The sequence below is a fragment of the Leuciscus leuciscus genome, assembly GCF_965113295.1.
Source record: "Leuciscus leuciscus genome assembly, chromosome: 12".
NCBI classification, from domain to species: Eukaryota; Metazoa; Chordata; class Actinopteri; order Cypriniformes; family Leuciscidae; genus Leuciscus; species Leuciscus leuciscus.
Window position 1 is genome coordinate 26,207,397 of NC_138736.1, and position 19,022 is coordinate 26,226,418.

Below are 19,022 nucleotides of genomic sequence, written 5' to 3' on the forward strand. Positions count from 1 at the left end.
AAACTGCTTCTACGGGGCCATAACGTAAGATACAAGGTAATGGAGCCTTTTATACATTTTCGTGTTTCTGAAGAAATAAATAATGGACAAATGGGGCCCTATCTTGCACCCAGCGCAATTGACTTTGTACACCGACACATGTATCATTCCTATTTTGAACCCGCGCACAGCTGACTTTTCCCTCCACAGACGCACATCGGTAAACTAGAAAATGCATTTGCGCTCCCGGGGGCGGTTCAGCGCAAAGAGGAGGCCTCGTGTTCTGGTGCAAACGTTCCCTGGTGCTATTTTGCAGTTTCAGAAAACAATTCCGCCACAGACCAGGAGAAACCTAGTCTAAAGTCAGCGGCGCGTTGCTCATGTTATTCAGATGCTATTTTAAGGACGGTTGCTTGGCCATAATGTAGCGTGTGCACAACGTGCATACACTTTGCTTATCTCATCTACACACAGACGCAGTAGTTCTCATTTTGAGAAAACCATACATTATTACAAGGAAAAATATTAACACACGAGGGAAATCATTGTTGTGTCCATGAAGCATAAATCTAGTTTACACATTTACCCAAATTATTATACGCCTGTTTAACCGAAGCTAATTTGGGTGTGTTTCTCCATCCCCAATGTCACTTCTCTGTGTTTTATGGCCCTGACGAGAACGTCGGTCTCCTCGGCTGTGAACCGCTCCTGGCGTGCGTCTGGCAAATCCGCCGTTATAATAGCAATCCACCATGGAACAAATGCGCCTGCTCTTAAAGGGAATGTGAGATGTCGCTCTGATTGGTTTATTTCACGTTACGCTCAAACCACACCTATGAATAATGAAGCTACTTCAGACCAACCCATTTTAGATTTGTGTCGGAGAGTCATTTATCCCGCCGGTATAATAGCAACAGCGCCCAAGACCAGCCCACAAAGTTACTTGTGTTTCGCGCTTGATACTTGTGTTTCAGATCGTTAAAATAGGGCCCAAGGAGTCTTTAAACGCCTCAGATGTAAAGTTATTCGCTGTCAAAGTGACGCCAAAATGAATGGGAGTCAATGGAATGCTAACAGCAGGTGGGGGTCTGCTAATCAATGGCGGCGCCCGGGGAAGCTTACATTTTTTCCGACACATTGGCCCCCTGCTTCAGAGCTAAGGCGGGGCTGCAGATTATGTGTCCCTAAAGAACCCGCGTATCTAACAGTAGTTCCGCATTACATTCATTAATTTGCACGTGAGTTTTATTTATTTTTATAACGTGTATTCTTATTTATGCACCGAACCGTGACCATTTTTTCCCTATTATCACCCTGTCCCCTGACCTCTCTCTCCCCTTTCTTCTGTACTCCTCAAGAAGGATTGGATTGCTGTATATTTTTTCCCTGTGCTTTTTCAGCCTGTCTTTTGCTGATCCCCTTTTTTATCATCTGATGCTTGCCTGTAACAAAATACACAATAGCCATCTTGAATGTAACATTTTGTAAAAAAAGCATTGTTTCACAATAAAACTATTGAATATTAAATATTACATTTATAGTAGGTGGCCTATACTGCATTCATACTGCTTTTTGAGGAAGCACTTCATAAAAAGGAAAAATTTGTGACTCCTGCTGGGGGGGTTGTAATAGCTATTTTGTTTACGCAATCTGTTCAAGTAGTGCTAAGGCAATATCAAGTTATATTGAAATGAGCAAGAGTTATAGTGCACGTCCCTCCTTCATAAGTCTGTTTCTCATTACCGAAACATTTAGTATCTCCACCGCAACAGGCCTTCAATTGTTGCGTTGAATGATAATGGTGTTGCGGAGGATGAGTGACCTTAAACATTCTTGTTAACTGTGGAGGCTAAATAAGGGTTAGCTAAACTTTCCCTCTCTTTTTATATTTAGACCATAATGGGGTATATAGTAATCAAAAAATTAAAACGGCAACATTTTTTAAAACTTCACAAACTCATGTTTCGGTAATGAGAACTAAAAAGTCGTGTAGATACTATGACAAACAACATTTTTACTTTTATCTGGAGAGAAAAAATATGAACTGCTTACCTGGTAGCCATCTTGAGTGTCACAGTCAATTATGTCCCTTCCAACAAAATTCCTTGAAAAAGTTCATTCCTAGAGGACTTAAACAATGATTGAAAATTGTTGCGGAGGATGAGAAAATTGGTCTTGGACACATTTATATTCCTTATTATTGTCACTACATTTACCAATGATCACCAAATACCACATGTTTCTTTACTGCAAATGTTTATAGTATAACATGCACTGAAGCTTTTTCTTTTTCTTATTTTTTAATTATAAATATTTCCATCTCAAAGAACCAAAATCCAGTCATGGACACGTTGCGGTAATGAGAAATTTCCCCTTAAATGTGGAAAAAACGATTAAATTGGTATTTATGATGTTATTTGAAATCAGAGTATTTTGATGAGTATTTTGAAATGTTATGTGCAAAATAGTACATGAAGAGATGTTTTTAACTGTATTCTTCTTATTTTGATAGCATTTACTTTTATCATCAAAATACTTCATGACACCTCATAAGTCTAATTTCGCGAGAATCACCCAAATATGAAACATTATGGTTACCATATTATACATATCTACGTTTGAGCAGATATCCACAAACACAGTATAGTAAACACGGGTCTAAATATTATAATATTCACCTTATATCTAGCAACAGTTCAACTGCAATGTGAAGTTTATGCAACAATAACATAAACTAATAATTAAACTAAAAACTTTCTTGTCTTCAAATCATGTTCTTCTAATTCTTCTGAGGTAAATCCAAGTGAAACAGCAGAGCACAGCACAAACACAGTCTTCCAAACTCGATGAAAAGCAGAGTAAGTTACCGAAGTCTCTGATTCTTTGTTTTGAGGTAATGAGGGCGTTTACAGGTCTGCGTTCGTCCGCGTGGATCATTAGCATGTCAATCTCTCGTGCGCGCGTGGGCGTGGTCACATTAGAGTTAATTAGGACGCGTTTGAGAAACTGTACATGCCGCTGCTTTCATACGGATTACTTAAACAGAGAATATTTGTTTTTTAAATAATTTACATACTTTAAAAATAGAGACTCCAAGCATTGTATCGACATGCGTTTCAAGTCTATGTGACAAACATTCGCTGAGTTACAGGTCATTTTCTGTTGCGTTTCAGAATGAGTTTCACATTGAGAGAGACAGCAGAACGCGCATCATGTTTATTTTCTTTGTTTTACGAAAAACACAACATTTTGTTTTTATTATGAGTGTACACAAATAAAAGACATTTAACAGTTTTGAATTATGTACAACACAAGCATGTAAGATCAAAATCAAGAGTATTTTGAGTCTCTTTTACACTGATCTGAAAAAAAAACGAGCCGGCGCGATAGCCGACCTCAGGGGGTTAATAAATTCCTCTCTGTATTTTCTTGATTTGGAGTAAGCCGGTCCGAGTGATGGGCTTGGCGGGCTCCACCCTTAGCAGAAGTCGAGGGCATTTCTTGCGGCTCACCCTCACTGACCTCCGCTGCCCTCTCGGATGTTCACTCCGCAACTGCAGTCTTCGCACCATCAACCGGTCTCACCTGTGGCACATGTGACTTTTCTCCCCCTCTCGGTTTTTCTGTTGTGGATATTAACCACAGTTTCATTTTAAAGCAGGTATTATTTGTTTGTAGCCTCCAAACACCTTTAGCTTTAGCAAACAACAGCGGGACACGTTGTGTTGCTGTGCGTGATGTACATAACTTGATTGTGATTGACGCTGACGTAATCTCGTAATGTCTGGGACAAAATTACAAATTGAATTAAAATATATATATATTTTCTGCAAACACCATTTAACAAGTATTGAATTAAATTAATTGCAACAAAAATATATAGGGCCTATATATTTTTTCCACTTTTTTTATAGAAATCATCTTCCTAGAATCATGGTTCCCAAAGTGGGGGTCGCGACCCCCCGGGACCCCGGCGCAGGGGTCGCGACCCCCACTTTGGGAACCATTGATCTACATCACTCACCGATCAAATAAGGCTTTTGCAAGACAAAAAATAGCTTATGAGAGAGACGCGTGAGTGACAGAGAGACGGAGGAAGAGCAGGGAAAGGAAATGCAGCTGAATGAATATGCTGCGTATTTTAAATAGCGTAAACATTTTTTTTTTCAACGAAACGCAATATGTGGCGGCCGGTGGTGATTCTGTGCCGCACCGCCACGAATTAGTCTATGTGTGGGAAACACTTTGGTGGCAGCCCTATTCTAGTCACATTTATTTTCATATTTCAATTTTTATTTGTCAACAATAATTTTCACAAGTGTTTAAAGTACAATATTTTCATTATCGCCATGATTGACATGTCCTGCCCCTGTTCAAGCCCTACTCGAGTACTCGTTCTTTGAGACCTATCAGTACTCGAAATAAAAAATATTGTTATATTGTTCAGACCACAAAACATATCGGATCCTTTTGAATTCCACACAGAATGTTGTACTTTAAAGCAATATGGAGTAGGAATGTGCAAGACTAGTTGACTAAACGGTACATCTGCTACATTTGGACATTTAAGTTGCGTTTGTCTATATATGAGCGGCAGTTGGTTATGAAGCACCTGCTGTTTACACTCGTTTTATTTTAAAACTTTTGTTTACCATTCATCGGTCGGGTTTATGCTACTCTGAATAATGCCTGAACTTTTTTTTTGAGCACTACTTGCGTTGTTTTTGCCTCTTCATGATGACTCGCTTAATTTTTTCCTAATCTGTAAGTCGCTTTGGATAAAAGCGTCTGCTAAATGACTAAATGTAAATGTAAAATGTAAATGAACAATTCAGACTTACATTTTTATACTAGACGTGTATACACTACATGTAAATAAAGAATTAAATCATTTAAATGTCTTAGTATTTTTGTCATAAAACTTTAATAAATATTCAATATTTAATTATTTCCGTGATTGAAGAGTTCAAACAAAGTCAGTTCCTTTGCTTGATCAGATGATTTACTTTTGAGTTTTTTGAGGCCTTCTACCTTTTTTTTCCAGCAGTACCCATGTCCGCACATGCGTGATAGAAGCGTTCTTAAAGGGATACTTCAGGATTTAGCATTAAGCTTTGTATTAGTAGAAAACCTGTAGTATTTTCGAATTACCGTGCTTTCCTCCCTCATATCCCCCTGAGACGAGAGATTTAGGTATTTTTTGTCTGGAAAAAATCCTCAGATGATGCAAAAATCGTAATTTTGCGTCATCGGAGGATTTTTTGGCCAGAGGCTAAAGACCAGTAGGAGGGGCTGTCCCGCATGTTTTCAACCCGCCCATAGAGGGTGGGATCTCACTCACAGAATGTACACAGTGACAGTCGTCTTTCTTTGGAAGCTAAGCTAGCAGGCTCTTGTTTTGTGGAGAAAGCTGACTAGTAGGAGAAAGCTGAGTAGTAGGGGTTACCATCCTCTTTTTCCCGGACATGTCCGGCCGTCGAGATCGTCCAAAATGTCCGGGATTCCGCTTTTGCTTTCTGCAGTCGCCATTCATTGTTTACATGCACACCTTTGTTTCAATCTAACTGAATTCATTCCGATTGGTGAATCTGAATGTAGTGTTTACATGAACGCTAAACAAGTGATCGGTTGATGTGCGTTTTAACATTGCTAAGAAAATTCCCGCTCTTCCGTGAGAGATACGAGACCAGTGCGTCTTTGACTGCAGCGCGACCTGCTCATCGGTAATCACGCCACCGGCCTCGCGCCGTTGTCCCGCGGCCCTCAGCCTCGTCCTGCTCGCCACAGTAAACATAATGAATGGCGACTGTCGAACGCAAAAGCCGAATCCCGGACATTTTGGGCGATCTCGAAATCCCGGGGAGACTCACTAGTAGCTAATCCTTGTTGTTTAACTGCTGAGCTCTCTTACCGGGAGGCGTGGCTTGGGAGTGGTCTCCTAGGGCAGCGAAGCAAGTGCATTCTGGGAGTTGTTGTCTTTCATCCACATAGGCCAAAAATACATTTTCTGGCTTTTCTCAGTCTAAAAAGCTCCAAATTCAAAAATAATTTCACATTTCTTCTACATAAATGACCCAATTTAAATACAAATTCATCTTTCCAGAGGTGAAGTATCCCTTTAATTAGAGGTCGACCGATTAATCGGTCGGATGAATTTTATAACATAATCGGCATCGGCCAATATCCAAGTATATCAAGCCGATTATTAGGCGGGCGCATCTGTGGGCAGCCTAGTGTTGTTGTTGTTGTTGTTGTGGAACACGTGTTCCACGCACGCTGCCCCTAGAGTCATTTTCCAGCAGAGTGAGCAGACCTCATCCAGTGCCTAAGAAAGGGGCTAAGTTCCTTGGAGAAAACTCCTTTATATTTAATTAAAAACTTTTGATATGTTACTGCCAACTTTTACTGCAGATTTCTGTGCTTCATTTCGGTGCTACTGTTATGCCTGTGCTTCTCTTGGATGCTCTGAAAACGGACGTTAGAATAACAGAAACATCGCTTTGCTGCACGTGACGCTAGTCAGCAGCTAACATTAGCATACCTTTAGCTAGTAGCTGGATTAAACACGGTTAAAATGGTGACCAAACAGTGTAATGTGTGACTGTATTTCACTGTAGACTAGGGGTGGAACGGTACATGTATTCGTATTGAACCAAAACGGTCCGGGCGTCACGGTTCGGTGTATAAAATTACACGGAGAATACACGCTATAAAAATAAAGAAAACTCGCGTGCAAATTAATTAATGTAACATAATGCAGAACTAATGTTAGATACGGGGGTTATTTAGGGACACCTAATCTGTAGCCCTGCCTTAGCTCAGGCTGCAATGTAAACATTACAATGCTGGAATATGTTGTGTGTGTGTGTGTGTGTGTGTGTGTGTGTGTGTGTGTGTGTGTGTGTGTGTGTGAGAGAGCGAGAGAGAGAGACAGGCAGGCAGGCGGGCATGATCGAAAAGTCGCGTCACTCGCGTGTGTTTAAAGTCGCAAAGTGTTTACTTATATTTGTGTGCACGTGTGTGTGTGTGAGGTGCGGGCGCGATCGAACAGTGGAAACATAAAAACATACTCCGTCATTTTGTTTATACAGGACATCATTCAAACTGCAAAGTGTTTAAGTTACTGTTAATTAAAATTTTAAGGAAAACCCATATAGGTAACACTTTATAATAACTGCACGCTATTAATCATTAGTTAAGCATTAGTAAACAGTTAATTCATCATTTATAAAGCATTAATATACATTAATAAGCAGTTTATAAATACAGTTATAAATGCTGTATTCTTGATTTATAAGCATGTCTATAATGTGTTTAATAATTGTATTTTCTTAATTTATTAATGATCACTTTATCATTTTTAAAAGAAGTATTGCATTATTTACAAACCGGTTATTTAGGAGTTGTCAGTGGCTAATAAGATCACTTAGAAAGTGTAAGTAAATGTAGTAGATTCAGGTAGTTATAAAGCATTTAGTAGTGGTCAGTTAACTATGTTTGTGAGCTAATCTAAAGTGAGGACTAGTTATGCTTTGTAAAGCATTTATAAAGGAGATTTAAAGACTCAGTTTTCTTCTAAACAGAAAAAGTAAACAAATACAACACAGCGATACAGAACATAAAAATATTAACAGCCTTTAAATCTTCTTTATAAACGCTTTACAAAGCATAACTAGTCCTCACTTTAGATTAGCTCACAAACATGGTGAACTGACCACTACTAAATGCTTTATAACTACCCGAATTAACCCTGAATTACAGTAGAAATACATGTTAATAAACCTATATGCCTATATACTATATGTCTGAATAATAATATGTATTTAAACAGTTTATTAATAATTTACTTACACTTTCTAAGTGATCTTATGAACCACTGACAACTCCTAAATAACCGGTTTGTAAATAATGAAATACTTCATTTAGAAATGATTAGGGCTGGGACAACGCATCGAGGTCATCGATGACGTCGACGCAAAAAATACGTCGACGCAAAATATGCGCATCGATTCGTCGACCTGTTTTTATTTCTCTAAAAAACGTTTGCAAAACGTTTACCTTATGTGCGCTGAATATACGCGATGGCCGGATCAACATTCTGTCCAACGTTATATAACCAATCCAGGGGTTTTTCTGCATTGATCTTTTTTTTGGCGGCTGTCAAAGCCTTATTTGATCGGTGAGTGTAGAATAGAATGACTGCTGGGGCGCGTACGAGAGAGAGCCCCGGCCGCGCGCGCGCACTCTTCAAACAACACGAGCGCTGCTTGCTCTCTCTCTCCCTCGTGCATATTAATCAAAATCATTAAACACGATAGAAAAAGGGCGAAACACCAAAGTTTCGCACGCGTTCGCACACTCACAGTCTTCAAACTACACGAGCGCTGTCTTGCTCTCTCTCTCCCTCGTGCATATTAACCAAAATCATTAGACACGATAGAAAAAGGGCGGAACACCAAAGTTTCACGTGGAGCATTCGGAGATTTTTTTTTTCTCCATGACAGGCTGCTGGCTCCCACTGTTAATTTTTATTGATTTTTTTGTTGGAAAAGCACTCTCTGTATTAGCTTAAAGCCCTCAAGTTTACATTGGTTACTGTATTCTTTCAGTTGCTCTAAACAAGTATTTTGGGTGACCTTTTTTATTGAATGCTAGTCATCAAGTTGTTGTTATTTTCATCTGAAATAACTTTTTTTTCAGTAAGCTAGCTAGGCCCTATGTGTTCAGTAAGCTTGTTTCAGTAAGCTATATGTTTTCAAGGCTTCAAGGTTTTATTGAATGCTATCTCTGACTAAGAATGCATTACTTTGCACTTGTATAGTCTTTTATTTTGTAATTTTAAGAGCAATAAACATATATTGCAATGTTAAGGAATTCATGTTTTTTCATTCAGATATGTAAATCAACATGTATAAATTGTTAGTAGTCAATTAATGGGGAGATAATCGAATCGAATCGAAATCGAATCGGTCCGAAAAATGAATCGTTAGATTAATCGATGCATCGAAAAAATAATCGCTAGATTAATCGTTAAAAAAATAATCGTTTATCCCAGCCCTAGAAATGATAAATTGATCATTAATTATGAAAACAATTATTAAACACATTATAGATATGCTTATAAATTAAGAATACTGCATTTATAACTGTATTTATAAACTGCTTGTTAATGTCTATTAATGCTTTATAAATGATGAATTAACTGTTTACTAATGCTTAACTAATGATTAATAGCGTTCAGTTATTATAAAGTGTTACCCAAATAGATTAATCTGAAATGTAGCAAATAAATTTTCAATTCATTCAGGTACAATTACCAAACATATCTCAAGGTCTTTTTGTCTTTTGTACAAGTGCAGATTGGTCAAGTGTTCAATAAATGTTTTTGTTGAGAAATTTTGTCTATCTTAAGTAATTATTTGTTACATTTTATCTTTCAAATAGAGGTTAAAAACAAGCACATAATTGGCCAAATATCGGGCAAAATAAATCGGCAGCATTTATCGGCCATCGGCCGACCCGGATTTCAAAAGATCGGCATCGGCCTGAAAAAACACATATCGGTAGACCTCTATTCTTAATTCATCTCAGACTAAATTGTACCTTGGTACGGAGTCCCTAAAGGGACCTTTGCGAAAATAAAAAATAATCATGATTTTGCGTGCACACGAGAAACATTTTGCGTGCTCACGAGAAACTGCGTGCACATGGGAATTTTTACGTGCTCATGCGTTACAATTTCCAGTATACTATAACATATTTCCTTTGTGCATCTCGGCGATATTACTGTGAAGAAAATGAGAGCATGGATGCGCATTAATTAACAGAGCATAAACCATTTGCTCAATTTGGCTTTCATTAGGACAGTACTTCTAATATCAAGGCCTTTTGTCAACTTTAATACATCCTTTGTGTCGGCTGAGAAACCTTCCTGTGAAATGGGCTTGATGGCACAATACGGATGTGTACATTGTCCTATTTTCCAAAATCAAGGGCCCATAAAAAAAAAGATTGGTACAGTAAAAACTGCTCAAAATGTGGCTTTTTGTATTGTCATGCAAATTAATTACTTAAAAATCATACAATGTGATTTTCTGGATTTTTGTTTTAGATTCCGTCACTCACAGTTGAAGAGTACCTATGATAAAAATTACAGACTTCTACATGCTTTGTAAGTAGGAAAACCTGCAAAATCGGCAGTGTATCAAATACTTGTTCTCCCCACTGTACATGTGTGACCTGTTGAAATACATCAATGAGTTGTATAGGATTGATCGACCTTTCATATTGTTTTATTTATTATATGGCATAATACACACCATGTGTAATTTTAAATACTGACTAGTAGGCCTACTGTACTGTAAAAAGTAAGCACACTTCATGCACTGCCGTCACTGTAATATTTCACTGTAAAAGTAGTCAAATAGCTGGAACATTAAGCATATATATAAATAATTAGTCAAGATTAAATATTATTATTATTATTATTATTATTGTTGTTGTTATTACCAGTAATTTATTTGATTACTTTATCTTAATTTACAAGTAAAATGTCACAATTCCAGCCTTACTGAGCAATGTTGCAAACGGTCCTTTTGCGGCACTGGGTTATATTTAACACTGTGGCCTTGTGGCGGTGGTAATAGGCATTCTGGTTGACTACTTACTGTCTATATAATGCATAAATATATACTTTGTTTTTCTTATGTCTTGTATATTTTCTTGTGTCAGCCTCCTCCTGAGATTATGTTGGCTGTTTTTAAACTTGTGAGGGAAAGAGGTCTGATCAACACTGTCCCTGAGCTCATTCTCCTCACCTCAAAGGTAATGCTCACTTTTTAAGCATTAGATCAGGGGTGCCCAATACTGTTCCTGGAGATCTACCTACCCGCAGAGTTCAGATCCAACCTTGAACTGTCTGTAATTATCAAGTGCTCCTGATGATCTGCAGCAAGGTAGATCTGCAAGAACAGGTTTGGGCATCCTTTCATTAGATCATTATATAATATAATGGAGATAAGTGATAGTGTGTGTGCGCTCTGCAATTACAATTTCAGATTAGCCATAATGCCACATTTAATGTGTGTTTATGTATTTAGATTGTTGAGGCAGGTTGTGTATTCAGTGTGGATCAGTGTGAGGTCATGCAGAGTCATCTCCAAATGATGCTGGTTCCTAGACAGCAGATGGACATTTTCCTTGCTGTTAAATGCAGGTATGCTCCCTCCCACAGCAGAACAGTTAATAGTTTTATCATGTTACATTACCGAAAAACCATCACATGATGTCACAGATACTCTGTTTTTGTTTGTAGAGCTCTGGCGACTAACCCTCACACATCTGAGCTGTCGGATCTGGCCCAGGCTGTTGTTAGAGTTGAAGTAAGATCATTACCTCATTTCCATAGTACTTATTTACACTTTTATATTTGCTCTCTCTTGTTTGTTTCTCTTTTTTTTTTTTTTCCATTCTTATTTATTTATGATGCCATGTCTTTTACATTATCACTTATTTGTGGAGAGGTTTTGTGTGTGTGTGTGTGTGTGTGTGTGTGTGTGTGTGTGTGTGTGTGTGTGTGTGTGTGTGTGTGTGTGTGTGTGTGTGTGTGTGTGTGTGTGTGTGTGTGTGTGTGTGTGTGTGTGTGTGTGTGTGTGTGTGTGTGTGTGTGTGTGCGTGCGCGTCTCTTCAGATGCTGAAGCATCAGGATGACTGGGCTGGATTGGCACTAGTATTCTGTGGTGTTTGTGTGGGTTCACACAGTCCCCCAGAACTTCTCAGGTTCTGCTGCTGCGTTACCATGGCGCTGCTGAAAGAGCCCAAAGACAAACTCACCCTACCATATGAGCTGTTTGCTGAATCAGGTACACACTTACTTGATTTCATTGATTTAATTTTTTTTGTTTTGTTAAGTAATTCATATGTACATTACCATTTAAAAGTAAGGGTTTGGTAAGATTGTTTAAATCTTTATGAAAGAAGTCTTATATGCTCATTAAGGCTTTATTTAATTGGTCAACACTAAAACCAGTAATATTATTACATTTTAAAATAACTTTTTTAAAATATATTTTTTAAATGTAATTTATTCCTGTGATGGCAAAGCTGAACTTTCAGCAGTCTTTACTCCATTATTCATTGATCCTCACATGATCCTTTAGAAGTCATTTTAATATACAGATTTTCTGCTTGAAAACATTTCTTATCAATGTTGAAAATAGTTTCGCTGCTTAATATTTTTGTGGAAACCATGATCCACTTTGTTTCTAAATAAAAAAATGAAGTACAGCAATTATTTAAAAGTCAACGGGCACCATTTTTGAGCTTTTGCAGGTTCATAACTGTGTTAATTAGGTCTGCTCTCTATATATTAGAGGTGGGCATAGATTCATTTTTTTAATCTAGATTAATTTTGAAATTAATCTAGATTAAAATGGCTCATTTGAATTCTGCCGAAGGCATTCAGAATATGTGTGCTACCCAAATAATGACTATAAAAGTAAGTCTTTGAGAACGGGTTTCTCAAGCCAGGTGGCGCATTAGACCAGGGGCTCATCTCCTGTTTCCAAAATGCATCATAAACTGCTTGAGAAAGCTGTTCTACTCATAGACTGTGAAAGGTTACTACTGTACTGTTACCGTCCGTAGGCAACATTAGGTAGGCCTATGTTATTATCAACTACTATAGGCTATCAATTAGGGATGGGCGATATGGCCTAAAATCTATATTGTGATATACATTGCAGCCTCTTGCGATAACGATTTACAGTATATTATAATAAAACCATTTCAGAACAGATTACACAGACCCATGCTAAACAACTGCTAAATGTATTTTTTTTTAAAGGGTGTATGTAGTTTTGAGAACATATATTGTGCAAAACTGTAAGTATACAAAATAATTTTGCAGATAAATAAAATTTAAGTACACTAGCTGCAGAGACTTAAGTAGGTCTAATGTTTATTATGGCTTGGAGCTTATGAAACCCCAAATTTAAAATTAGAATATTGTCTAACTGATGTCTTTTCAGTTAAAAAGAAACACAACAACGATTCTTAAAATCGAGATTATGTGCTACACCACTAAGCAAGGCTGGATTAGTACCCCCAGGGGCCCCTGGGCACTGAAGCTCATGGGCCCCCTCCCCTACCTGACAACCACACCCTCCAAAGGAACACACTCCAGGTGTGGGATTTAACATGCCAATCACTATTGATCAAAAGCTGAATGACTAGTTCACAAGACAATGATACGAAATACATTTTTCTGAAAAGTATGGCTGCACGATTTGGGGAAAATGTCATATTGTGATTATTGAGGTCAATATTGCGATATGCGATTGCGATATAGTAAACAAATGGTTTCATGAGTTAACTTGCTTATTTCTCAAGTAAAATGCACACACAGATTAGTGATAATGCTGAAATTTGTAGCCCATTTCTCAACTCAAACTAGAAACAACAACTAAATGCACTGTGTTTTCAAATTAAAATAAATTCAATATTGTTATTTGTCTCAATAATACAAGAGTTAAAAATAAATGTCATATTTACCTGTGCCTGTCAAACAGGTAGACCTAGGACATATACCGAAATTGTCAAACTGCACTGCATAAATTATAAATTAAATATAGACTAATCCTTATTATAGCAAAAAAAAAAAAAAAAAACTTTAGTCAACAGCAGTGAGTCATTTTCTCTGTTCTTTTTGTTCTTTGATTAACTTTACTGACAGAAAGCTTTATTGGCTGCTGTCTCTTTAAGACCAGCTGACGGAGACGCGGCTCTCGCACGCGCCTCATTCTTTCACAACTCTTGACGTTCATCATAAGACAGCTCTTATGTTATGAAGATACTCGACAAAACGGACATTTTGGCATAATTGTGTGTGTTATTGTAAGTTCAAGCACGAAAGATAACTGTATTCTGGCGTGCTGTCTGTGCGCACGATACTGGCGCGCGCGCGTCTTTCTGTGTCTGTGTGTGTGTGTGTGTGTCACAGTCAGACTTTTGTCTTGTCGCACATGAATTGTTTAAAAGCATTTGCATGAATAAGAGATCATATAATGTAATATACACTTTTTTAAAATTCTGATTGGATAATTATCAAGATCGAGGCAAAGCCTTGTGTATACTATTTTTATGTAGCAGCGAACGTGGCAAAAAAAAAAAAAAAAACTCAGATCACGGAGGGCCCCTCTCTGCGCAAGGGCCCCTGGGCACGTGCCCAGATTGCCCATATGGTAGATCCGGCCCTGCACTAAGATATATTGGAATGGGAATAATACGCGCACGCTGGTATTCAGTGATATCATGTTTCGTTTTGAATTTGAGGTGGTCGAACGGATTAGTCGTGTGTTAACTTACCGAACTGTTACCCCACACACTCTGTATATAGTTTGCTGCTGCTCGTCTGACGGCTTAAACCCGAACCAAGTCCAAATAATGGATGTTGCACCGATCTTTTTCACCAGCTTTCACTTTCAGCCGTGTTTACTTAAGATGACGACGAATATGCGTTGCAGCCAGGTTTACCTCGCGGCCGCGGGTAGATTGCGTCATCATAGCTTGTGTAGTATAGAGCCATCTCCCAACCCAACTTGGAGAATAGATTAACGGCGATATTTTTTTTATCGCGCGATAAGAGTCTCGCGTTAACGCAGCACGTTAACGCCGATAACGGCCCACCACTACTATATATATATATATATATATATATATATATATATATATATATATATATTAGGGCTGGGGGAATTAATGTGTTAATCTTTGCGTTTAATTTGAGATGTTTAACGCGTAAAAAAAAAATAACACAATTAACGCAGCACTTTTTTTTTTTGCCTCGTTTTAATGATTTCCTGTTGCAGCTGCTATTGAAAAGGCCGAAAATATACAGTCCCGCCCCTCCGTGTGCGGCGATCAGGTTTCAGTCTCGTGCAGCTTTCATGAAGCGGGTCTTTTCCGCTCCGTGTGTGCGGCGCGCTCTCCGTTCTGTGTGTGTGTGTGTGTGTGTGTGTGTGTGTGTGTGTGTGTGTGTCGGCGCGCTGCGCTCTCTGCTCAATGTTCCGCTCCGTGTTCTGCTCTGTCCTTAACGGCCCAAACACTCGAATCATGTACCGATCACGCACTGGAAAAGCAAAGTCCGCTCAAATAACGTGAAATTTCTCTGTAGTAGCCTAGACTTCTGTTTGCAATAGCCTTACTAAGCTGGTATAGTCATGCTATGCAACAATGGTAAAATTACCTGCTCTGATCACATGCTCTGATAATAATAGCTTTATAGGACTATATTTTATTTTGATAATTAGTAAAAAAAATTATAATAAAAAAAAATCTGTTAAATTGATTGTTGATTGTTTATTGAAAAACAATATGTTGATATTGATGTTTAATATTATTTTAATATAGGGTATTTTCTGTTCCTTTTTTTCCCCTGTGATGTTTAATTTAATTAGGTGATTCTAAGTTTAAATATTGATGATTACAAGCTTGGGGGAAATCCAATTAATTGCAATTAATTACAGCAAATTGTGCAATTAATTAGTTAATTTTTTTTAATCGATTCCCAGCCCTAATATATATATATATATATATATATATATATATATATATATATATATATATATATATATATATATATATATATATATATATACACACACTCACCTAAAGGATTATTAGGAACACCATACTAATACTGTGTTTGACCCCCTTTCGCCTTCAGAACTGCCTTAATTCTACGTGGCATTGATTCAACAAGGTGCTGAAAGCATTCTTTAGAAATGTTGGCCCATATTGATAGGATAGCATCTTGCAGTTGATGGAGATTTGTGGGATGCACATCCAGGGCACGAAGCTCCCGTTCCACCACATCCCAAAGATGCTCTATTGGGTTGAGATCTGGTGACTGTGGGGGCCATTTTAGTACAGTGAACTCATTGTCATGTTCAAGAAACCAATTTGAAATGATTCGAGCTTTGTGACATGGTGCATTATCCTGCTGGAAGTAGCCATCAGAGGATGGGTACATGGTGGTCATAAAGGGATGGACATGGTCAGAAACAATGCTCAGGTAGGCCGTGGCATTTAAACGATGCCCAATTGGCACTAAGGGGCCTAAAGTGTGCCAAGAAAACATCCCCCACACCATTACACCACCACCACCAGCCTGCACAGTGGTAACAAGGCATGATGGATCCATGTTCTCATTCTGTTTACGCCAAATTCTGACTCTACCATCTGAATGTCTCAACAGAAATCGAGACTCATCAGACCAGGCAACATTTTTTGAGTCTTCAACAGTCCAATTTTGGTGAGCTCGTGCAAATTGTAGCCTCTTTTTCCTATTTGTAGTGGAGATGAGTGGTACCCGGTGGGGTCTTCTGCTGTTGTAGCCCATCTGCCTCAAGGTTGTGCGTGTTGTGGCTTCACAAATGCTTTGCTGCATACCTTGGTTGTAACGAGTGGTTATTTCAGTCAAAGTTGCTCTTCTATCAGCTTGAATCAGTCGGCCCATTCTCCTCTGACCTCTAGCATTAACAAGGCATTTTCGCCCACAGGACTGCCGCATACTGGATGTTTTTCCCTTTTCACACCATTCTTTGTAAACCCTAGAAATGGTTGTGCGTGAAAATCCCAGCAACTGAGCAGATTGTGAAATACTCAGACCGGCCCGTCTGGCACCAAAAACCATGTTATAAATCCAGCAATACGCGCCGACGCGTTTGCCGACCCAAGAGGGACATTTTTGTCAACTAAATAAAAATCCTACAGCCACTGTGATTTCTTGAAAAAGAGCATGTGGACATTAGGCTTGCTGCCGTAGTGGGTGTTACCGATGTTACACGATGTTAGGCTGTACACTAGAGATGTGACGGTGATAATATTCTCCCACCGGTTAATCGACTTGTGACAACACCGGTATTACCGGTTTCATCGTGGGGGTGGGGGGTGTTAGAGTGATGTAATTTTTTTTTACATGGCGTCAATTCATCATTCGTATTGAGTTTGATTGACATGCGATCTGACCAATCAAATTCCACTATTTTTGTGCGACAAAGCAGTCAGAAGAGTTATTGATTAACTTTGGTGTATTTGAACTTGGCTTTAACTGAGGCAATCTGTCAGGACACATAAAAGAGCAAAAAACGGTAGGCCTATTTTATTTTTGTTTGACTGACCAAATTTGAAAGTTGAGACTTTGTTTCATATTAAATATTACCTGCTCTGTCCTGTCTTTCAGTGCGTTGTCAGTGTCCTCTATTATTCACTGCTTGAGATCATGTTGAGAACAATAACGCCCTATTTGAGGGTATAGGGCACGATTTCGGATTCAACCACAGTGTCTGAATGGTGGGTTCGTTATTATTCATGAAAAACGCAACAACAAAACAGTACAATGGCAAACGCTTATATTAAACATAGAACGTTCATTAAAAAGAATAAGAACACACCATGTAAGGTTATATTTCAGCACTTCGTGAATGGACAGCGACTCTTAAGTAGCACGAACGCGTTCTCGCGCATTCATGTTAAGTGCATTTTTGGGAAACGCGCATGGAATTGCGGCGAGCGTAACCTTGCACATAGAGAACGCTCTTAAGAGCTAAGATACATCGTTATCGGGAAACCCAGCCCTGGTCTCCACACTAGCCTAACTGAAAACTATGAAAGCCGTGTGACCGGCCAACCGGTAAAAAATAAAAGAAAAAATACATTATAGAAATTATTCCCTCTGATTTTGTTTCATTAATAAAGTTTGACTAATCGCAGCAGTCTCGCATTCGTTTAGAGCTCGTGTGAATTGCACGTATAAAATGAAGTTAACGAACAACATCGTTCCATCAGGAAACGCCACATGAATTTCACTGCTTTATGAAGAGTTTTTAGGCTACCGGTATACCAATCCTTGTTCAAGGCCGAAAAGAGAACTCGATACTGACGCGCGTCTTTTCCGTGTGTGTGTGTGTGTGTGTGTGTGTGTGTGTGTGTGTGTGTGTGTGTGTGTGTGTGTGTGTGTGTGTATGTGTGTATGTGTGCTTGTGTGTGTAATAGGCAGGACTTACAGCGCGGTCTCTTGTTTTGTCGCGCTTGAATGGTTGAGCGTGATCATACAACGCTAGTCAACTGGTGACAGAAAATACGGATACTGCGTAATTGCTTTAAAAAAAATGTTTTGCGGTGCTGCGGTGGGCAAGTGATGAAACCGGTGTTGCGACTGAACACCGTGTAACACCGACTATCGCGCCAAGCCTACTGTACACGATTACATGACTTGACCAACATGGCAAGGCCCCCAGAGTCGTTTGCTTTTTTATAGAAATAAAAACTGTTCAGTTCAGTTGGACATCGAACGCTACAATTATAAATTTAAAGGGTCTTCTCGGCTCCATATACAGCATGAGTCAGATTTCACTTATCACATGACGAAAGTAAGGAGAGATGAGATGACTGACAGGACAATGATGGAGGATTTGGTGCGCAATAGATCCTGGGCATCATTGTCAAATATATTTTCTAGTAAAATGTGCAGTCAGTACCACCACTCCCTTTAGAGTGGTGCTGGTTTGATGTCAATTTCGAGTTCACATTTCAGCATTTTCTGTTTCATCGTCCCAAAGTCAATGGGTTTTTGGTTAAATGGCTGAAATAAGGTCTGTGGTAAACATAAGCTCAAGATTAGTGGTCGACCGATATTGTTTTTTGATTGCCGATATCTTAGAGAGCAGGGTGGCCGATATATATATATATATATATATATATATATATATATATATATATATATATATATATATATATATATATATATACTTTATATTTATTTTAATCAATATTTAATAAATTAGAAATAAATTAGAAAACAAATCTTTAAAATAAACATGCTTATACATGCTTTAGATGCCAATTTCTTGAATCTGCAATCCTTTTACAGTTTTTTTTTTTTTTTTTTTACAAATAAAGTAATTGTTTAAAAATATATGAATATGTGAATAAAAAGGAAGTAAACGCTGTAACAGGGCACTCAGTAATCTGGTAATTTCGTG

The 19,022-nt window shown here is 38.3% G+C and overlaps 1 protein-coding gene across 1 annotated transcript in view; it reads left to right on the top strand.

Annotated features, from left to right (window-relative positions):
* topaz1 (testis and ovary specific TOPAZ 1) overlaps positions 1-19,022 on the top strand; it is an 89,657-nt gene that overhangs the window by 45,045 nt on the left and 25,590 nt on the right. Inside the window, exons 10-13 of the mRNA XM_082185600.1 lie at positions 10,711-10,803; positions 11,079-11,194; positions 11,294-11,360; positions 11,669-11,840. Coding sequence (XP_082041726.1) covers positions 10,711-10,803; positions 11,079-11,194; positions 11,294-11,360; positions 11,669-11,840 — 448 coding nt within the window. The remainder of the gene's footprint in view (positions 1-10,710; positions 10,804-11,078; positions 11,195-11,293; positions 11,361-11,668; positions 11,841-19,022) is intronic.